Source organism: Lepisma saccharinum, chromosome 2 (assembly GCF_977018435.1).
Source record: "Lepisma saccharinum chromosome 2, izLepSacc3.1, whole genome shotgun sequence".
Taxonomy (NCBI): domain Eukaryota; kingdom Metazoa; phylum Arthropoda; class Insecta; order Zygentoma; family Lepismatidae; genus Lepisma; species Lepisma saccharinum.
Window position 1 is genome coordinate 95,168,514 of NC_139230.1, and position 23,589 is coordinate 95,192,102.

At 38.9% G+C, this 23,589-nt stretch overlaps 1 protein-coding gene across 4 annotated transcripts in view; it reads left to right on the forward strand.

Annotated features, from left to right (window-relative positions):
- Positions 1-23,589, forward strand: part of LOC145984101 (EF-hand calcium-binding domain-containing protein 7-like) — a 184,667-nt gene that overhangs the window by 83,642 nt on the left and 77,436 nt on the right. For all 4 annotated transcript variants that reach the window (XM_083117517.1, XM_083117518.1, XM_083117519.1 and 1 more), the window contains exons 8-9: positions 21,031-21,164; positions 21,956-22,118. In XM_083117517.1, the coding sequence (XP_082973643.1) occupies positions 21,031-21,164; positions 21,956-22,118 (297 nt within the window). The remainder of the gene's footprint in view (positions 1-21,030; positions 21,165-21,955; positions 22,119-23,589) is intronic.

Genomic DNA, 23,589 nt, shown 5'->3' on the forward strand with positions numbered 1-23,589 from the left:
CCTTAGAACCCTCATTGTTTCCCATGCCAAGGCCATGTCCCATGCACGCTTCCTGCATTCATGTTGGATATTAGGCCTAACACCTAAAAGCCTCACACCCAAACTGCCTTTTTCTGCTATGCACCCAAGTATTAAACTCATGAGATACTTTGCTATAGAGCTAACCCACACCATGTACCAATCCCAGCTTAATCGCACCCAGGAACTGTCCTTATCCATCCAATCCCTCACAAAAATCCTTTTGTTGACCCCAGGTGAATGCTACCAAAAAATTGAATCTTTCTGGCATGCAGCCCATTCTATCTCAAACGACCTTAGCAACAAACACCTACACAAACTGACCGACCTCTGCCGCCAGGCTTTTCAGGCTGGCTGCACTCTCCCCCTTCCCCTCCCACCACAATTCACTCCCAAATCCACATGCCCTCTACTGCCTGACCCTCCCTTGCTACTACCCCCTCCTCCAGCACCACTAATAGAACCGCAGAAACACCAAAACTGCACCCACAATTTTCGCACCTTGGTAAACAACCAGTCCACGGACAAACCCACCCCCACCAGACCCATGGTCACCAACGACCCTAACCTACCCCAACACAACCAAAGTGTACTAAATTTGTCCAACCACAATCTCACCCCTACCGAAATTGATATTCTATCCAAAGGCCTCACCTTCTCCCCCACAACTCCCCACAACCAATTCCGTCTCCTCTTCGATATCCACACCTTTGCCAGACACCTCAGATGGCAACACTTCTGGGCAAAAAACCCTTCCCCCCAGACCACAACTAATGAAACCCACTCAAGCCTCCTCCAATTTTGCCCACCATCCTCCCAAGACCCACCCCCCTGCCCACCAACCACCCCCTGGAAAGATACATCACTGCCATAATCTCCACTATCACTGACAGCTCATTTCTTGACAACCTCCACAACAAACCCAACTTGAATCCCTCTCAAGATAAAGCACTTCAAGATCTCCACCAGAACCACCACATCAAAATCCTCCCAGCTGACAAGGGATCCACCACGGTGGTCTTGAACTCTCAAGATTACCTGGCGGAAGCCACTCGCCAGCTGGCTGACTCCTCCACCTACAAAACCACCACGGTCGACCTTTCAGCCACACACCTCAACAGAATCCAGGACTTTATCCACACCCGAGGTCTCCCGGAGGGCCTGACAGCCTCCACCATATCCATGCTCATCCCAGACAACCCCCGCACCCCCACTTTTTACCTGCTGCCCAAGATACATAAACCTGGCAACCCTGGCAGACCCATCGTGTCCAGTTACAATTCACCTTCTGATAGAATCTCAGCCTTTGTCGACTCCCACCTCCAGCCTCTTGTTAAGGCTCTGCCCTCCTACCTCCGGGACACCAGCCACTTCTTTCAGAAAATTAACACTCTCCCACCATTACCTGCCAACACTATCCTTGCCACCATCGATGTTACTTCTCTCTATACCAACATACCTCACTCCCATGGCCTCTGCTCCATAGAATCCTTCCTCAACAACAGACCAAAACCCCACAACCACAGCACTAATTTCCTGACCCATCTAGCTCACCTTGTCCTCACGTGCAACAACTTCACCTTCGAGGACAAGCACTATCTCCAAATCCGGGGCACAGCCATGGGTACCAGAATGGCCCCATCCTATGCCAACCCGTTCATGGGCAAAGTTGAAAAAGAGTTCCTGGAGACCCAATCTCTCAAACCTCTCCTCTGGCTACGTTTCATCGATGACATCCTCTCTCCTCTTTCACTTTTTATATATATATATATATATACAGGAATAGGGTCAGAAATGGTGCCAGAAGGGCGGATAAATACAGATTATGAAGGAGACAGTAAACACTTACCACACAAATAGAAATAATTCAATATTTTGCGATCTGAGTCGCATTTTCAAGAAGGAAGATAAAAGATCGACGACACTTTGAGTAGAGGCACAGAATACTAACCGTAGCGTCTCTATGATCAGTGTTGCCAAAAACAGTTGATAGGAAACACGAAGTACTTTAGCCAGCGTTTACTGTAAGGTGGGTGGGTAGTTTCGGGGAGGAGAGGAAAGAGTTACTGGTTGGCTAGGTTGAGGGTGTAAATTAGGTTGGATGAGTGGCAGGTGCCCTTAGGGTGAAGGGTGAACTCACCTGCCACTGTGGGGATCAGGAGGTTGGGGGAGGTGATGAGTATGGGGCAGGTCTTGCATCTGGGGAAGTGCAAGATGCAAGACCTGCCCCATACTCATCACCTCCCCCAACCTCCTGATCCCCACAGTGGCAGGTGAGTTCACCCTTCACCCTAAGGGCACCTGCCACTCATCCAACCTAATTTACACCCTCATCTGCCAAATCTGCGGCAACTTCTACCTAGGCGAAACCTCCACCCAAAACTCCGATTTCACAGTTGCCATCCACACCAACAGCCATAACACCACCTTCAATAACTGCTTCCGTGTTGCCATCATCCATCTTTTACCCCCCCCCCCGCTCTAACACATCCTTCCGCAGGCGATGGGAAAGGGCCTATATAGCAGGCATGCACGCCACTATACCCCCCGGACTCAACCTAGCCAACCAGTAACTCTTTCTTCTCCTCCCCGAAACTACCCACCCACCTTACAGTAAACACTGGCTAAAGTACTTCGTGTTTCCTATCAACTGTTTCTGGCAACACTGACCGTAGAGATGCTATGGTCAGTATTCTGTGCCTGCGTATATATATATATATATATATATATATATATATATATATAAACAAGAGACCGTTGATATTAGAATATTTAAAAAATGAATCCGATTCACACTTGAGGTATGTCCCTTCTGCACATTTTTCCCCTTAGAAGTTGCAGATTTCCAGATTTAAGTTTAACACTTTTTTTAGTTATTGTTCATATGTTGTGTTAACACACACATCATGATTAATTCACAAATCACATATATGTATTCAGGATGCAAAATGTAATGTTATTTAAGCTATGTATTGTTTATATTCTTCACTGACTCCTAAAATATTGATTATTTCAATATACTAAAAAAAACATACACAGTTATGTTAAGTAGTGATGTAGTGCACTACTGTAATGAAGGAGAGAGTTTAATGAGTTCAAATTGCTAAGATTTATAATTTTATGTCCGTTCCTTCATAATGACTGTTGTCAATCCCCTCACCTCCATCTTATGATGCATCTAAAACTATGAGTAAATGGTTATCGCGACGGAGGCTGATGCAGTAAGGAACTACTAATAAGTATTTTATATAGTGTTGTAATCCCGTCTTACCTGGGATCTGAGGTCACAGGGATGCTTCAATAATACATTTTAGGTAGAGCTTAATTATACTTGTCAGTTGAACCTGCTCCGACTAAGAGGAATGAGATATGGAAGGTTGAATTTAAAGGTTATTTACGCTTGTTCATACCTGGTAGGCGAATGATGTTCTTGTCCAGATGCTTCTTGCAGACCGAATTGTGACTGATGTCAAGGTTCGATCCTGTGACCCTTGACTCACTTTTCCGAGCAATCCCGCGTGACTGGCTGCATGCTTATGGAGCCGTAACTTCGTGTACCGTCATCGTAGTTCAGTAAGTTGTAATGTGTGGTAGAGTAATCAAAGAGTAATGAGAGTTCAATGAGAGCAAATGAGAGTGAGCTCTGGGGCGAGCTTCCTTTTATAATCTTTGGCTTCGAAAGGTTATTACACCTTTCGAACACGCTGGATCATGTTAGATCCACGCATTTGCCTTTCCGTCATTGCTTCTGGTCAGACAATTCCAGGAAATAAACAAGCGTAAATATTCTCTTGACAAGGTTTTCTCGTATTTGTAATCACCATATCTCTACATTCCCCTTGTAAAGTCAATCGATCCATCCTGCGATGGTCGACCAACCATGTCCGGAGGAGGTTAGATTTAAAATTATCATTTATTAAAATTCCAAAACCGTAGAACACCAATACACCAAATTATTCACCAAAATATTCACATCACCAAAAATATTCATAACACCAAAAATATTCATATCACCAAAATATTCATATCACCAAGCACCATTGAACAAAACACGTAGAGAAAAAAAAATTAAACTGTAGGTCAAAGCCTCTTGTGTACTCAAAAAGTTGGAGCACTAACATACGAAGTCTTGAGGCATATAAAAAGAATCATGTAGTATTGACACATATAATCAGTTTTGAATAATAAAAAAAAAACACGAAGACACTATAACAGCTGGAAAACACAGGTCATCACACAGCGAAAGAACGTTGCACAACACACGTGGGTTTGTTTATTGTTTGCATAGTTCAAAGTTTACACTGGAATCTAAGCATATGGTTGGGCGGAGCATTGGCCGATCGTCACTATGGCAACGCCAGAGACTGCAAGTCGCCATAGGCGGAGCTTATGCAGCAGCAGACGAAAAATTCCATAACATATTGGAGAATCATAACAGCGTACCTCACACACACGGCGTGAAAATGTAAAACACCAAAATATACATCAGCATCCGTGGCACAAGCCTGGCGATGTACACGAAATGTTCGCATACGAAATATGTGAGCGTGACGTCATTTGAGCGAGGCCGAACACTGGAACACATTTGCGGCCTAAGAAAGTAACCATGTATAACACGTGATGCCAGGCAAGTGACAAACAAAAAAATCAAAACCTCATAATGATCGTTAATTCATCACTGCTTTGTATCTAAAATGTTTGTCTTATTTCAACAGAAAGTACGAGTATCAGATCTAACAAACTTTCCCCACTAACTTTGCAATATTCAAAACCACCTCCACAGACATAGATCTACATAACTTGATTCTGTGCATTCCCCTTGGCATGTGACTTTCTCCTATCATCGAAATAACTTCCTCTTACTATTTCCTTTCACCTCCTGAAATACAGAGACCAATGTTAACTTCTTAGCATGGTGGATAAACTTTACACCCAACGATATACTCCTGAAAAAAATCCTGCCTAGGTGGATAATCGAACCTATGACCTCCCTCGTGAGAATCAAGCATGCTACCTCTTCTCCAGGTAGCTCATGTTAAAATTTGCTACCAGTTTGAAGAAGCCAAGAAACTTCTGGACCCTAATTACATAAGCCATATGACATGTTCAACACTTTCTATTTTACATTTTTTTTCGGCCTTTAGTTTATTTGTCAGTATTTTTAACAGTTTTGTTGCATTTTTATTTATTTTTGAGGTTTATTTTTCTCCTCCCCTGTTGTTTTGTGCATTTTAAATACATTTACTAGTAAAAGTTACATATTTAAATTTCTTGACATGGTCCTTTCAGCAAATTCACCATGAATCAAAAATATGATCAATGAAAAAGCACAATATTATTCTTAACTGAAATGTTTGGCAGTGGATTACAATACTTTGTGTGAAGCCTACTTTGAGGTTCTTTTGCTGGACACTATTATCTTTAATCTGTGGTTTTGAAGTAAAATTAGTCACAATATTAAATGAAATTATACTCTGGTATACGCGAAGCAGAACTGTATTTTCGGATGCTGGCCGACTTCAATATCATAGAAGGCCCACTCTGAAAGGAGAGAATTGGTTGATTTTGTGTTTTAAGTCCACTTTATGCACAGTAAGGCTAATTGGGACTGCACTTACAGTTTAAAGTAGGATCCGAATCACTATGTGCCTCCACCGGAAAGGAGATGAATGATTTATAAAGAAGTAACCTTGAAGTAAACAAAGAAAACTACATTATCACTTAGTTGCTCTTTTCCCCTTTGCTTCAGTGGGTTCAACCACCAAACAACGGGCTTCATCGACTTATTAGACTACTTACTTACTTTATTAAAAAATCAAGCTTTCATTTTTACAGGAAAAGTTATTTTATAATATTTTTTTTACCATTTTTAGGTCACCTTTTGAATTTTTTTTAGGTCACCAACTTCCAAGCCTTAGTAATCATGTTTAATCCTACAAGCATTCCTCAGATATCCTAAAGACTCCAGCAAACATCTAAAACTTTCCACTTCACACTGCACTACACCACAACAGAAATGTGTATGTCTTCATCCCTCAAACCGAGTGCTTAAAATAACATGAACCGTGTGGTGTAGAGCGATTGTGTTTGCTTGCAGAATGGAAGGTCATGGGTTCAAACCTACTTATTTGCAATATCTTTTTCAGAAAGTAAACTGCTTTGGACAAGAATGCTTATCTATGTTTCTTGGATATTTCCATTGATATTTATGTGATTTACATCCAGAATTTCCGGATACAGAAACATGCGATGTAAAGTCTGAGGTGGGTAGTTTCAAACGTTGAATATAGCAAAATATCTGTGGTTGTATCATTTAAAAATCCGATGTATATTTTAGGTTCGAAATGAAGAGCACAAACAAAGAACATCGTATTTGTGTGTATGTGTGTATGATGGTATGTGCGTGATGGTATGTGTGTGTGTGTTGTTTTAAGTGTACTTTATGCACAGATAGGCTAATAGGGACTGGACCTACAGTTTAGACAGGAATCCGAACCACTGTGCAATGAGACTCCACCTGATATATAACCCGGGACACATTGATTACAACATCCTGTTTAAGAAAATATATTTATGACATATAAATATTTAATGTGAGTTAACAATAACATTACTTTTGGGAGCTGAATGAATAGAAAGGTCTTGCAAAAAATACTTTCAATCACTGAAAAATCAAGAAGTTGAGTAGAAATATTCCCAAGGTATGCATTGCATAAATATTTACAGTGATTTAATATAATCTTATATTACATTATTACAACAATTCGTACTTGGTAAATAACAATAAAAAAAGATTATCAGGAGTGGGTTAGATTTGAACCTATGATGTTTCGTTCTTGATGAAAAAGTATAACAGGATGACCATCTAACCAACTACTCCAGGAGATTACTAATGTGAAACTCTGTAAAACAAGTTGATTTCAGTTGAAAGAACATTTTGCTGGAGTTCCGAACAATTTTTCGCCACAGATCAGTGAAACAATGCACTTTGTAGAATTGTCTGGTATTGTGCAATTTTCTTTACTGTAATTTTGCATAAAATCGAGAAAAATTTGCTTCGTTGCATTAAAATGTGATGCCAATTCTCTCCAGGTGGTGGAGAACCAGATCAGTGTTTCCAACTGTACATAAATTCCCCTATTTTCAATTTCATAATGAATACTGTTAAAAACATATCAATATTCGTATTTCCAATTTACGATTTTTGTTTAATTACGTATTATTGGGTTGGTGCGAATGAAATGTCCGGCCCAAGTGCGTCATTGCCAAAGGCCAAAAAAATCAAAACTACAATACCTGGTTAATCAAAATAGTCGCCGTCTGCAGCCACACACTTTTGTCATCGCTCAGCCAACAATTGGATTCCATGGCGAAAGAAGGCTGGAGTCTGCGACGCAAAGATCTCCTCAACGGCGTGTTGCACCGCCCGATCATCAGCGAAGGTCTTCCCTGTTAGGAAGTGATCGAGATGCCGGAAGTGATGGTAGTCAATGGAAGAGAGGTCGGGAGAATATGCTGGATGAGGAAGGGTTTCATATTGCAACTCATGGAGAGCCTGCACCGTCCTTTGTGCGACATGTGGGCGAGCATTGTCGTGCAACACGAGGACACCATGTCTGTGGACCATTGCTGTATGCTTGTGGAGACGTTTGTGGTGCATTTAATGGCGTTCAGCACTGTAACAATTTGCATTGATGGTTTCACCTCGCCTGAGAAAGACATGATGGATCACACCCACCATAGACCACCATACCAGCAACAACACCTTCCGTGGGTGGAGAGGTGGTTTCGGAAACCGCCCTGGACGTTGATCACGATCCAGCCATTGTCCCGATTGTTTACGATTGTCATAGCAGATCCAATTTGCATCTGAAGTGACAATCCGATGCAGGAAACCATCCCAGTTATTCCTTACACTCAGAGAACTGCACACCTCCAGACGGCGAGTCTTGTTGACCGGTGTCAAATCATGTGCTACCCATGAGTCCAACTTTTTCACTTTACTGATCGCACGGAGCCGCCAAACGACAGTGGTATGGTGTATGCCTAACTCGTCTGCAATGGCACGAACACTTTTCCAAGGGTCCGCTTCCACGGGGTTCCTGAGGAGCTCATCCGAACATGATGTTGGTCGTTGTCCACTGGGTTCATTTTGCAATGCTGTGTCACCGGAACGAGATTTGACAAACCAGCGGCGAATGGTGCGTTCATTTACCATTCCTGGCCCAAATGCACTGTTAGTGTTTTTGGCGGTTTGCTGAGCAGAATGTCCCAGTTTGAATTCGTAAAGACAAATCACTCGCAATTGAGTGTTCTCCATGGTGCACTTTCAGATGAGCCTGTTCGGCAACACACTGCCTCCTGACTGTCTGGGTGCTCCAGCCTGTTTGCTGGACGTATACAGAGTTTATGACGTTAGACCCGTGACCTCAGTCAATCCCTGTGTTGTGTTGTTGAGGTGAGTTTCCCACCAGACTTCAAAGCGGACATTTCATTCGCACCAACCCAATATATTACTGATTTAGGGTTTCTAACTTCACGGAATGTGAAAGAATGAAAGAAATTCACAAGAGCGTTTTCGTTTAGAAAGAAAAACTGTTGCTAAGTTGGATATTATTTGTGGACTCTGAAGTGCTATGTTGCCAAATTTATGAATTCAGGACTTTGAATTTTTTCAAGGCGGTCAATTATGATGTTGCGAAGAGTGCATGCATGCTCATTATACACATGTAAACATGATATTTCCCTTGGTGCTACCCAAGAAGCACAGCATTCTAACTGTACCTGCCTCTCCATTCAGAAACGCTAAAAGAACTCTATGCATTCAAGACCATTCAAGATAATTTTCTTCTTCACCAGATTAGCACATCGTGCTACACCAGGGCTCCTGGGTTTGAATCCTGACCTGGGCATGGATGTTTGTGAGTATCCATTCATCAGTTTCATCATGTCATCACTCATCTCCATCTTTGCAAATTAGCCAAAAGTGGCACAAAAAAAAGTGAAGTAAAATAAAGCAAATGAATCAATCTTCTTCTCAGTTGTCAAGATGCCCTTCGCAGATGTTGAACATGCAAATTGAAAGACCTATGGTGAAGTGATAAAAGATACCAAACACATAATTAGTGTTATGGAACAAAAGTCTGAAATAACATTGAAACCTAGAGATCAGCAAACTCCATGACAAATAATGGCCTTGGAAGCACAAACAATTCCAAATGCATTGCAATGGGTCCATCTTCATCCAAGTTTGAAATATGTTGTCAAAGTATGTACTTAGGGGTTTTTGAATAAATGTTAGTGATTTTTACGTGAGAGTACTTTCAAGCAACTCTAACATTGAAGATGTCTGTAAGCTGGTTAACAAACTCGCATGAGAATGCAGTAGATTTTACATTTTTCAGGTGACCAAGCAGAAAAAACTTAAAATGAAACAAATTCTTGTCAGAGTATGTAATAACTAACTAACTAACTTTCTAGCCTTGTTAAACCTGAAGGTTTATGGCTGCAGCAACACACGCCTTCCTGGGCAAGAGCAATCCAATCTTTTCCATACTTACCAATTAGGTCCATCTCAACATTATCCCTCCATCTTCGTCTTGATCTTCCTACAGTCTCTTACCATCAGGTTTCCCAACAAGAATCCTGTATACCCTTCTTTCCTCTCCCATTTATGCCTGCTCATCTAAGTCTTTTTGATTGATTTATTCTAATAATATCTGGACATGAATACAAATTGTGCAGTTCTACATTATGTAACCCCCTCTACTCATCTGTCTCCTCATCCCTCATCTGTCTCCTCATCCCTTTTAGGTTCAAATATTTTCCTAAGAATTTTATTTTGAAATACTCTTAATTTATGTTCCCCTTTTAATGTAATGTACCAAGTTTCAAAACCATATATTACTACAGGCAAAATTACTGTTTTGTATATTTTAGGGATGGGACCGATTAATCGGTACTCTATCGGTATCGGCCGATATAGGCATATCGGTGTATCGGTTTATCGGTAAAATTACCGATTATTTTACCGATCCGATATATCGATAAATATATTATAATTTAGTCCAAAATTCTGCCATTTTGTTGTTATTTTTATGGATAATCTCCATGCCCTACTTTCTGAAAAAGTAAATGTCTAAATTTTCAACTTCTTTTGCATTGCATTCAGCTCGAAACACAGATTTATTTCGGAGATCAATGAAAATTTCAGGGTCTTCAAGGACCATTTCTAATTTTATATCGGATCGGTAGAATATCGGTTATCGGTATCGGTAAATTTTATATCGGTACTGTATCGGTATCGGCCAAAATTTCATATCGGCACATCCCTAGTATATTTTAACTTTGTTTCTGAGATATTATACAAGAAGAGAAAAGTTTATGAAGAGGAAAGTAAGCATTTCCTGAATTAAGTCTTGCTTTTTATTTCCTCTTTAATATCATTTTCATTTGTTAGTATTACCCCTAATTACTTGAATTTGGAAACTGATTCAAATGAGTTGTTAAGATAAAAATAATAAAATGGTGGTCATAGGTAAGGATTAGTATAAAAGAAAAATGGAAGAATGTTTCTGTAGCAAAGATTTCGAAGTAGTAAAGGAAAACCCAATTAACAAAATTAAGAGGGAAATTAGGAAAGGACTGGAAACAATTATCACCCTAGTGAGAACTGTAAAAAATAAATTAATTGAAGGTAACAAAAAAGGTAGTATCCCAATATCATTTGGGATTCCTTAAACACATAAAGAGGGAATCCCCCTAAGACCTATTATCCCGATGTATTTGCACCCAGGATATAATTTAGCTAAAACATTAGTAAAACAAATTAAAGAAGTAGGGGAAAAAACTGAATATTGTGTTAGGAACTCATGGGAGGTAAAAAAATAAATAGAGAAACTTGAATGATACAGTCATGAGCTTTGACGTAGTAAACTTATATCCAAGCGTCCCCAGGAATAAAGCGGTGGACTGTGTGAAAAGATGGCTAATGGAAAAAGGTTTAAGCGTTACAATTGCATGGGAATAAAAACAGGTGGTTTCATCTAGACACTGGATATAACTACTTTAGCTTCAACAGCAAGATATACATACAAAAAGAAGGGTTAGCCATGGGTAACCTGATCTCAGGGATCATATCCAGTATATTCTTGCATTATATTGAGAAGGCAGCTATAGAACAAGTGAAAGGGGAGGTCAAATACTTTGGTAGATATGTTGACGACACACTGATAATAGCTGAGGAAAAAGGTTTAAATAGGATGGTTAAAATTCTAGGAAAATAAGATCCTTAGGAAAATCTTTGGACCTAAAAGGGATGAGGAGACAGGTGACTGGAGAAGGTTACATAATTTAGAACTACATAATTTGTATTCATGTCCAGATATTATTAGAATAATTAAATCAAGAAGACTTAGGTGGTCAGGCCATGTGGCACGAATGGGAGAAGAAAGAGGAGTTTACAGGATTCTTGTTGGGAAACCTGATGGTAAGAGACCTGTAGGAAGGCCAAGACGAAGATGGAGGGACAACGTTGAGATGGACCTAAGGGAAATCGGTAGGGATGGAAAAGAGTATATAGATGTTGCTCAAGATAGGGAAACATGGAAGGCCTGTGTTGCTGCAGCCATGAACCTTTGGGTTTAAGAAGGCTAGGGAGTTAGTTAGTTAGTTAGTTAGTTAGTTAAAATTCTAGGAGAACAGGAAGACTGCATTAAGTTCACAAAGGAGGAAATGAAAAATGACTAAATTAATTTTATGGACCTTAGGATTATAAATACAAAAAAGGGAATTGAAACAGGAGTTTTTCATAAGACATTGGCAGGGGACCTACACATTAATGAACATGCGAGGAGAACAAAAAACAATGTATTTTTAAACTTCCATATTAGGGTGAAAAGGCTATGTAATCGTAATGAGGAATTGATACAAGAGGAAAAATGGATCATGAGTGTAGGAAAAAGGAATGGGTATAAGGAGAACAAAATGAGGAGGATACAAAGGGCAAGATTTGTGAGAAAGAGGAAAGGGGAATAAATAAGGAGGGGGAAGAGAAGAAGGGAGGAAGACAAAGTTGAAGAGAAAAGGAAATATAGGTTTATGGGGATCCCGTTATTTAAAGGGGTTTCTGAAAAGATTGAAAAAACAGTAAAGGAATATGACATTAAATGTGGAATAAGGGCTCCACACAATATTGAAAAAATTTTACAGATAACAAGAAGGAAGAAATGGTAAAGCAAAACGAGGAGGGAGTGAAAGAATACATTGGGCAAATGGGAAGAAGCATGGAGGTAAGGTGGAAAGAACATGATAAATATATTAGGGAGGAAATACCAAGAACATGTTTATCCGAACACACTATAGAAAAAGAACATAAAATTAAGAAAAGGGAGGTTATTAGAAGAGAAAATAAATGAATAAATAGAAATGTGTATGAGGCCGCTAATATATGCCAAGAAAGGAATAATAAACTAAACAGAGATGATGGGAACCTAGATGAAATATTGATAAAGATGTTTAAAAGGTGGGAGGTAAGTATGAAAAACAAAATAGGATTTCATGTCACACAGGGGGTAATCCACGCAGTCAAGGAGACAGGAGATTTTGAGTTGGAGATGACGTAAGAATACGGTGGAGTGGAGGGGAGCTACGTTGGAGGAGAAATGCCTTGAGGAACTTCCTGCATTCTATAAGAAAGAAAACTGGGTACCAACACTGGTGACTGAGGAGAGTGCATTTTTACAGTATTTAGTTTTAACCTTTAAACACTTTTGGAGGCTTTTACGAAGAATGAAATGGGTATGGAAAGTTTTATTGAGACATGGGCAAGTTTTTAACAATTCCTTTACCAATTTAGACCTTTTACCTTATTCCTTGTTCAACATAAATTGACGCAGCATGTAGCAATAATACGTGTCAAGGAAGAAGCGTGAAGAAGGGAGCAGTATACCCCCGAAATGCAGTGGCGAAGCGTGGTGTCACTGGAAGGGTAGGCCACAGGTGTGTGTTGTTATGGGTGCGACTTTTTTAAAATATTAAAAATATAACCTTTAAAGTTATTTTTGAAAATGTAACAACATATTCTTGCATCTATCAACGTACCTGAATAGTTACTCTTTGTGCTAACTCGTAAATCGTATTTCTTGATTTTATTGTAAGTTGATGCTGTAGATGCCATTTGAGTGGCTGTCCTCAATTTTCCGATGCCCCTTCTTTGTTCCTATGCCCGAAAATAGGCTTTTATGCTTGTTTATGTAGCATTCCAGAGTAATGCAAGTCATTATTCCCAATGCTCACAATAATGAAAGCCAGCCCCCGTGGCGGAGTGATTAACACATCGCGTTACGATGCCAGGGGTGCTGCGTTCAAATCTCGGCCTGGGCATGGATGTTTGCGAGTGTCCATTAATTGATTTCATCATGCTGGACCCTGTGGCCGAGTGGTTAGCACATCGTGCTGCAACGCCCAGGGTCCCAGGTTCGAATTCTGCTCGGGCTTGGTTGTTTGTGAATGTCCATTCATCAATTTCATCATTTCATCACTCATCCCCATCTTCACAAATTAGCCAAGAGGCACAAAACGCGAAGTAAAATAAACTAAATTAATCAATCAATTTAATCATATCATCACTCATCCCATCTTCGCAAATTAGCCAAAAGTGGCACAAAAAGCCAAGTAAAATGAACCAAATCAATCAAACAACAATACAAAAATAAATGAACAAAAAGAAGAAAACACGATAAAATATAACAATACAACAAAAACTTAACAGGAGTAAATCGAGAAACTGACGAAAATGCAGAACACTGAGATAGAAACATATTTTCGCCCTCGGAACAGGTTGTCTTTGCCTTTCTACCCTCGCCTTTCCTATCCCCTCGTTGGACACCCCGCGCTGGGCAAGAAACAGATGTGAAGCCCAGTTTGTACCATGTGTCCAGCATTGCCAACCTCCCAATCAGAAAAAGTGTGCTGATTAAACTCTTAAATTTTGCTAAATGCAACTAAATTGTGCTCGGATGACTTAGGTTTTCAAGTTCATTTTATGCATCTATTTTGAGGGGAGTTGTGATGTGAACATGCGTGAGCTTGTTTTATCTGCGACTCTAACTTTCTACCAATTTCCTTCAATAAAATGTTCCTCGTGAGCTAAGTAAGGAAAGATAAAGAAAAGATGAAAAGAAGACGGTGGACCACAGCTGTGGCTGGATCAGCATGCTACCTTTTGTTTGAAACAAATAAGATCTGTGATTTTTTCTTTTTAATGTATTCTTCTGAAATTAACTTGTCTGTCTCCCAGGAACGCATGTTTATAGATGATGCTATATTTTAACATTATGCCAAACACACGGTGCTAGGTGCCAATAAAGTTCAAATCGTACTACGTTTAGCACAATTATGCTAGAGTTGGCATCACTGCGTGAGGCCAAACTGTGTCAATTTCGGGCAAAGTGCCCCTGAAATTATGCTTTCCTGCATGAATCACATAGAATGTTATGGGACCAGCTGAGGCTCTCGGAGAAGTGGCTCAACATGCAAAGGGATGGAAATTTGTGGAAATTATTGTAAGGCCTAGAATCCTGTTTCTCTCGTGTGTTTAAATATTGCATTTCTCTCTCTCTCTTAAGTCGTACATCATCCCTATGTTGTTTCAACCTGTCTTTCAGCCTTTTTTTTCGTTTCTCCTATGTACACACACTGACATTCTTTACATTTCATTTCGTAGATAATCCCTTCCTCTTCCTCTTCTCTGTTCTCCTTTTTCTTGCTTGCATTCTTCGCTATTCCTAAGATGCTTCTCCCTCCCTTCCTGTAAGTTTTAATTCCCGCTTTCCTAAGCACTTTGCATATCTTTTCTGTGGTCTTCCCCATACTCTTTATTCCAAACCTTCTCTCCTCTTTTTCTTTCTCTTCCAATTCTCCCCTTCCTCTTTTCTTCCTTCTTCTGTTTATGTCCAGTCTATCCTGCAGGACAGGACATGACATAGAGTGGGATGAGGCTAAGCAGATAGGAAGGGAGAAGAGAATGCTAGTGAGAAAATGGAAGGAAGCCAAGGAAATAGAGAAGAAAGGTGAAGAAGACATAATGAACTGGAATGGGGGACTGAAGTTAAACAAAGAATGGAAGAAGGTGATAGAAAGAGTGGAAAGGACAAGAGAGAAAGAGAAGAGGAGAAGGGAGAAAAATGAAGGAAAAAGAGCGTGAGATATTCTATATGAATATCTCTTCACATTCTATATGAAAGTAATTATGTTTAGCCTTTTAGGTGAAAGTACAGTTGGAAAGTGAAAGCCACCTGCTAGAAAGTTCCTAACAACTTTATAATAGTCTGGAGGGAGTAATGTTTGTGTATATGTAATGCCCTTTTTGGTGTATCTTGTTACTTTTGTACTTGATACAGAGTCTGATGAAGACCTTGCTAGAAGGTTGAAACGTTACGTTTTAGTTTATGTTTTTAATAAAATAAATTACTGCCTTGGTCAGCATATTTAGTTTTTCATAGTATTTTGTGTACAGGTACCATGAATTTAATTTCTCATGAAGGTGAATTTATTTCTGTTACTTCCTATATTGGACAATTTGGTCATACAAACATAGGAAAACCTCATTAATATGAAGTTCAAGGGACCAAAAAATGTCAGCTTTGAATTAGACAACTTGGAGTCATCCAAAATTTTCAAGATGGCACCTGTTTTTCAGGTGGAAATAAATTAGAGTATAAATTACTCCCATATCAGATGATATAAACTTTGTAATAGCTCACAAAATAAGCTTTATATATACTATATAATAATATTAAGTAAAATAATAGGTAATAAGTAAAATTTTAGACCAGCGACAACTCTATCCCTCCCATGGCCCTACCTAGTAACAAATATAGAGTGTGCAGTGAACATTTCCTCTCGGGTAAGATATTGTGAGACATTCTCTGTAACTTTTAGTACAAATGAATCGAACTGGTTTGTTTAATCATCCTTTTTGGTAGAAAGCTGCTGATACTTCTGATAAGTTTGAAGATAAAAATGATAATATTCAAAGTTTAATTCATCTTGATAATTGTACTTGATTATTTAATGTATTTCGTTCATTAACACAAACTGTTATTCATTGTTATTGATATCTTTGCGTACTGTCAGAAATAAGAACATTGAATAAGTATCCCAAATTGATTGATTGATTTGGTTTATTTTACTTTGCTTTTATGTCAGTTTTGGCTAATTGTGAAGACGAGGCTGAGTGATGATATGTTGAAACTGATAAAGCAAAACTAATAAAGAACACCCATGGATGGGATTCGAACCTGGGGTCTCAGGCATTGTAATGAGCTGTTTTAACCACTCTACCACAGAGGCAGGTATATCCCAAATTGTTAAAGCAAGGAGTGAAATTATGTTTTCGAGCACCTCAACATTTTAAACTATAGCACTTCAACAAACCTTAAAAGGAAATAGAGATGATAATGGCGGAGGCTTGGAATTTACAGTTAATCTGTACTGGATGTAAATATTTCAAGCAGAATACTAACCACTAATAAATACGAAAACAAATTGATTCCAGGTAGCTGGGTCAAGTAAATAAACACACGTGAACTACAGTTGGACAAAGGTTTTGACCCCTTTTCATTTTGTTATCGTCCAGTTTATATGGATCTACACCACAATACTTCGCTTTTTCTCCATATCTTTTTCTGTCGACTTCCCAAAGAGTTTGATTGTGACGAAGCTGAAAATTTTCCGATGCTGATATTTAACCAATTCTGATACATAAGATTATTCAACAGAAATGGGATGTTATTTTCAGCATGGCAAAAATAAATTTGCTATGTACATTTCTATAGCATATCATATATATATACAGGGTGGCTCAATAAGTCACTTAACACCCTCAGTACAAGGCCACTGCGGCATGGAATGTGAAAATGGCGATGACCAATCATTGCCTGGCCAAGGGGGAACCACATTGACGCCACCCACATGGTCGGCGGCCATCTTGATGTCCGCCATCTTGAATTCAACTTCAATATTTTAAATGGGAAGGGGGTCGTGCGACATATCAAAATGGGCTAGAATTTCACGAGAAATGCGAAGTTCATAAACAGAATATGCGACCCTTGTCATCTGATAACTAACTTTGGACAAAAACAGGTTCATAATGTTCCCATAAGTGTTCTGGTGTTCTTCCCTATTGAAAAAACTCTGTAAAAAGTACCTTCTCCCATAAGCAAGGATGAAAAAAACTGTTTATTTAACAAATCCAAGTAGCCCTAAACATTTAAGGTTCCGTTGATGGAAAATTGACTAACCAATCGTGTTCCACACAGCACCCCACACCATTAACTTACCAGCACTAACCATTCAGCTTTGATCTGTCGAAAATGGGTTATCAGATAAAAAGCATCTAATATTCTGTTTATGAACTTCCTTCTGAACATAAACATTAGCCTTGTCACTGTGAAGGACTTTTAATTCAATGGAAGCATCACACTGTAAATTGTTCGCGACAACCATTCATAATGCGCAGCTCTTTGTGGATGTATCCAATTAAAATCGTGTGCAATGGCATGCGAACTTCTCTCCCTAGATGTCACTTTGATCTCGATGCATTACCGATGCGCTAAACAAATTTTAAGGCATTTTTCTAACACCTCGAAAAGGAGCAAATTGGTACAAGAATTCAGTCATAACTTTTTACTGGTTAAAGATACGTCGAAAAAACCTTCACCATTGCATTTCTCGTGAAATTCTAGCCCATTTTGATATGTCGCACGACCCCCTTCCCATTTAAAATTCTGAAGTTGAATTCAAGATGGCGGACATCAAGATGGCCGCCGACCGTGTGGGTGGCGTCAATGTGGTTCCCCCTTGGCCAGGCAATGATTGGTCATCGCCATTTTCACATTCCATGCTGCAGTGGCCTTGTACTGAGGGTGTTAAGTGACTTATTGAGCCACCCTGTACATATATATTCCCAAGAGATGCAAATGTACATTTGCATCTAAAAAAAAGTGGTTATGTGAATCTTTAAGAAGAACATAGATTCTCAACAGATTTAACATTAGTACACAAGCAGTTCTTTGAAATGCAAAATGAATTCCTGTTCTTAATGTTGTAAATTTAATGCTGGCAGATTCAACTTCAGAAGCACAAGTTTTTGAAGCACTTCTGGAAGTAACCTACTTCTCTTATCTCAAATCTGTCCAGCAACACTGAATACTGATGCAGCAGGTTTGCCCAAGTATTTTCTTACCACTTGCTTCAGGTTTGGATACTCACTTTTGAATTTCCAACACAACAGCGGATCCTGGTCACATGGAATAGTTGGTTCAGCAATGTACTGTTTTATTTCTGATTTTGAGGGAGGGTGATCCTCTGAATGAGAGTTTGCAATAATTTTATTAAAAAAACTCTACAAATGATGCAGAATCAAAACCTAATTTTCAATAAATCTTACAAAATTAAAATATGAAACTTATTAGAAGGTAAACTCTAGTATTATCTGTACCGGTTTAAATATCGGAATTTTGCCAATGCCGATGTGTCAATTTCTGCCGATTTTCATACATCTGCAATCGGCTTCAGCACATCCCTAAGTTTGAACATATGAAAAATTACCGCTATATCCAGATGGCATGACATTGTCATTAATTTTATGCAATGTTACCAACATTTTACACAGTACTAACAAACTTACAGTTGGCACAGATGTAATGAATGCAACATGGTGGGCATTTCCTTGTAGATGACAAACGCTTGGCCACGAACATGGCGGTGGTGCAAATTCTGATGTCACATGAAACCCACCTATACACCTAAATGTATGTATTAAAAGTTGATGATGGTAATTAAATGTTATAGCGAAAGCTTTCAAATATGTTTACACCCACATTTTTCATACACTCTCGCAAGAGATTAAACTTTGTAATAACCAATACCATTGTACCTATTGTATTATGTATGATTTAGAGGATGGAATCAATCAATCATAACTTATAAGTATATGAAATTAACTGAGTCATGGAGAGAAGCTAACCAGAAGTAACAAATTGATTTAAAAAATTCATAGATGGTCGTAAAATATTAGTTTTATCTACATGCCATGCTTAGAAGCAATTTGTGTAAGGTTGGCATGTCCAGCAGTAGTTCCGAAATTTTATTAGTGCACAAAAAAGTGCCTCGATGATATGGCCCAACTTCCATTCAATGGATGGGTTTCGCAAGACGTACAGGAAAAAAAAAATTGTCGAAGCTTCAAAATGAGTGTTAAGTATGGTTTGAGATTTGTCAACCATGATTCAGTTTTTTTTTTACTGAAAGTGTTAATTGTGCATTAATTTTGTATCCAGCATGCATCCTTACATCCTAGTAGAAAAACATGCATCCTGTCAGGTTAAAGTCTAGATTTTGTTTTGCATTTTGTTAGATGTAGCTTCCTTGCACGCACTTGCCGTATCCTTCATATTTTCTCATTTTATGAAATTTAATCAAGATATTAGTTGTTAAATTTATATAATAATCTATCACAGTCAACAGTAAGAGGAAGAATTAATGTGTCCAAAATATATGCATTCATAATGAAACCAAAATTTAGTCTCACTCAATACTGAGTAAAATCGAAGTTTCTGTATACATAGATGTACTTTTCAATCTATTCCATACTTTTTAATTATTATTTTCTTTTCGTGCATTTGGAGAGTTCTTGTTAGTTTGATGCTGTCAGCTGGAAGACAAGATGAGTGGACATTTGCATGTAGTGTCGAATTTATAAATAAATAAATATGGATCCTGCATTAAAACTAAATTTCTTTTCTTCCCAATATTTCATCGATGGTTTGAACCCAATCATGCTGGGAGTGTCGCTCTGATATCAACAACAATATTCTGAATTGCTAGCAGAGCATGCTATGATGCCAGGGGTCTCGGATTTGAATCCAGGCCTGGGCATGAGTATTTTTGAGTGTCCGTTCATCATATCGTTATTCATTCCCATTTTCACAATTAGCCAAAAGTTGCAGAAAAGTGAAGTAAAATAAACTAAATCAATCAACAATAATATTGTTGCAAGTTATGACACGATGCAGACAGCAACGGCGGAGTTCTCAGTATTAATCAACTTTTACCAAGAAGTTCTTAAAAATACATTGATATCGTTATATTAATCTTTAATCCCATGGTGTTTGAATATAGGTGACATACTCATTGTAATGTTTTCTCATAAACTATAACTTTTTATTTCGTAAATAATCTGTCGTAAAAATCCATTTGCCGCCATAAAAAAATCGTCTGCTTCAGCTTTTCTTCCCCCGTTTCCTGGCATAAGTAAGCGAGAGAATGGCTTCACTTTTGCGCCATAAAGCAGTCCTTCCATGTTATATACAGTTCAATGGTGTGCACCAATGTTCTTGAAAAGGTTACGTACCCTTTCACAAGCCAACAGCTTGGACAGGAGCATCAGCTAAAACAACATATGCTACAGAGTTAAAACACTTGGTTTCTGCACCATCTTGCCTCTGACCTTAACTGGCCAAGGCAGTCACCAGAATTAAGTATCTTCAAAGTCTCATTGGAGGAATTGGAACATGTTCCGTCAGGAAAATTTGCCAACAATTTCACCAACAGGTTCACCTAAGTTGAGAAACAGTAGTGCACTATGCCACAACAAACCACTGAGAACTTAGTGCATTCTTTGCCTGGTTGATGCCAAGTATTAGGTGTCAATTCAAGTCCTTTACTGATTTTGTATGTATTGTATTTTTGATAGGAGGAATATCTTTGCTTGTTATTGCTGGTTTTTCATGTTCGTAATAAATATGCAATAAGTGAATGTACTGTATTTTCAGCAACATTTCCAGAGAGAACTACCAATTCGTAAGTTGGGTTCACATTTTATATTTGGTATCAGTGAAGAATGGCTCATGTTGTATCATAAAAAGAAGTGATATTCTTTTGGCCCTTGTTATATATTTAAAATGTGAGTATGGAATTCATACAACATTTTGGCTCTTAATCTTACAGGAATGCCCTTCAAACTGTTTATCATCAAGTAGATCTTGACAATAATGGCCTTTTGAATAGGCAAGAATTTAATCTTTTCAATTGGAGAACTTCTGGAGAAGAGGTACAAGATGATGAATGGCAAGTAGTTGAAGGTAAAGATTTTTCTTTCCATTGTATCATTGTCTTTTTTTTTAAAAGTATAAATTTTTCTAAGAAAAGTTATTTTTTAAACACTAGCTTGTGCACTTATTATATTGATGGGAAGAGGGTAATTGGAGGATGAGGGGTAGAAGTGTGATTAAATGCAGATTCAATGAATTACATATGCAATTTGATACAGCACAAATATACTTCATTATTCTTGTTTGGAAGACCTGTTCTTAAAAAGTAACTTGCATGATTTTCTGATGATCAACTCCCATATATTTGTTACTGCTAGAAGTATATTCAGTTTGAAATCAAAAAGGGAGTCCACAAGTAGGAGCAATCTTCACATTTATTGAATGACAATTATTACTCTTTGATATGCTTTACTTCGTAGCACTGATAAGTTCCATAACTGTAGCACAGTAGCTTTCCAGCAGAATTTTTTTTTTAAAAGAAGGGGGAATTTTGAGTGGGACACCTTGTCCAGTTAAGTACATTGATATTCATTCCATCTGCAAAGACTGTATTTCTTGCTTTGATGCTTGCTTGCTGTGCCAAAATATTACTGTTCATGCTGTCAGTATTTGCCAACAAGTGTTGCATATTTGTGTTCAGAACCTGCAGTTGTACTTATGCTTGTTATGTTCTAGTACTTTCACTGCTTTAGCATGTTTAGGAAGTAATGTTCAAAGCAAAAATGAGAAGTTACTGTTCTTTTAATTTCTTCTAGAACCAATGATTAATGCCAATTAATGCTTATTTTTAGATTTGTAATGCAGATTCGTTATATTTACAGAAAACTTTGAACTTGTAAATGGTCAGCTAACGAAGGTTGGATTTATGGATCTTCATCAGATGGAAGTAGAAGACAATGGTGGTGATGCATCTGAGTTATGGGTTGCTTTGAATGCTATGGGATTCAATAAATCCCTTACCCAAGATGAAGCTTGCCCATTTGTGTAAGTATGTGTGTGTGTGTGTGTGTGTGTAAATACGTATGTATATTTATTTTTATTTATTTCAAATAGTATTTATAGTGTGGTTTACAGAAAATTCCTAAGTACAGCACTTTTATCCATACACTCCTAATCAAATGTCAATTGACAAGGACGAGAGATATAATAATCTGAATATTAATACGCATAAAAAAAGTCCAATGTTCAAGACATAGGTTAGAGACAGATAATCCAAACAAGACATGTTTATTAGATGTTTAGTTATTCTTTGTGACATTGTATTGAGTTACTAGGGATGTGAAGGGTAGTGAGGGGTGGGGACTGGGAACTTGACTGGTTGGCTTTGTTCAGGCCAGGCAGTGTGGTTTCACTCATGGCTGATATGTAGGCCCTTTCCCATCTTTTACGTACTGGGGTGTTGTTGGATTAAGGTAACGGGTGGTTGATGCTACCTGGAAGCAGTCGTTGAACGGAATGTTGTGGTGGTTGGTATGCACGGCAACAGTGAAGTTTAATGGCAGGTTTCTTGGTAGAGGTGTATGAAGCAGCTCGGGATATTTGTTTGGTGACCAGGGTGGAAGGATATCCATGGTTGACCAAAGCTTGGTGTAGGCCGAGGTTGTAGTTCTGTTGGGAGGTTAGTGGGGTGTTGACTCCTGATAGGGAGAATGGGATGGCTTTCTTGGTGTGGAATGGATGGGAGCTGGAGAAGTGTAGGTATTGCATATGGTTGGTAGGTTTGATGTGGATAGAGGTTTCCAAATGACCTTCCACATTCACATCCAGGAAGATGATTTGGTTGGTGGAGTGGGTCCAGGTGAACTTGATAGAGCAGAAGTGGTCAAGTTGGTCTAGGAAGGTGGATAGGAATATTTCTCCATGTGTCCAGAGCATGAAGATGTCGTTGATGAAGTGGAGCCAGAGGAGAAGTTTCAGGGGTTGGGTCTCCAGAAACTATTGTTCAAGTTTGCCCATGAAGAAGTTGGCACAGGATGGTACCATTCTGGTGGCTATGGCTGTGCCTTGAATTTGAAGGTAGTGCTTGTCCTCGAAAGTGAAATTGTTTCATGTGTGGACAAGATTGGCATGGTGGGTCAGTGCTGGGATTGTTGGATTTAGGTCTCCTGTTGAGGTACCATTGCATAGAGTGGAGGCCATGAGAGTGAGTTATGTTGGTGTAATGGGAAGTGACATCAATGGTGTTTGGGGGCAGTGGTGGATCGATGTTGATTTTCTGCAGGAAGTGGCTGGTGTCATGGAGGTAGGAGGGCAGAGCTTTCACAAGAGGTTGGAGATACAAGTTAACAAAGGCTGCTATTTTTTTGGTGGGCAGGTTGTAGCTGGACATGTTGGGTCTGCCAGAGTTGCCAGGTTTGTGAATTTGGACAGTAGGTAAGAAGTTGGGAGCAGGGGGGGGGGGGGGTTGTCTGAGATGAGCAGTGGATGAAGTCCTGGATTTTATCAAGGTGTGTGG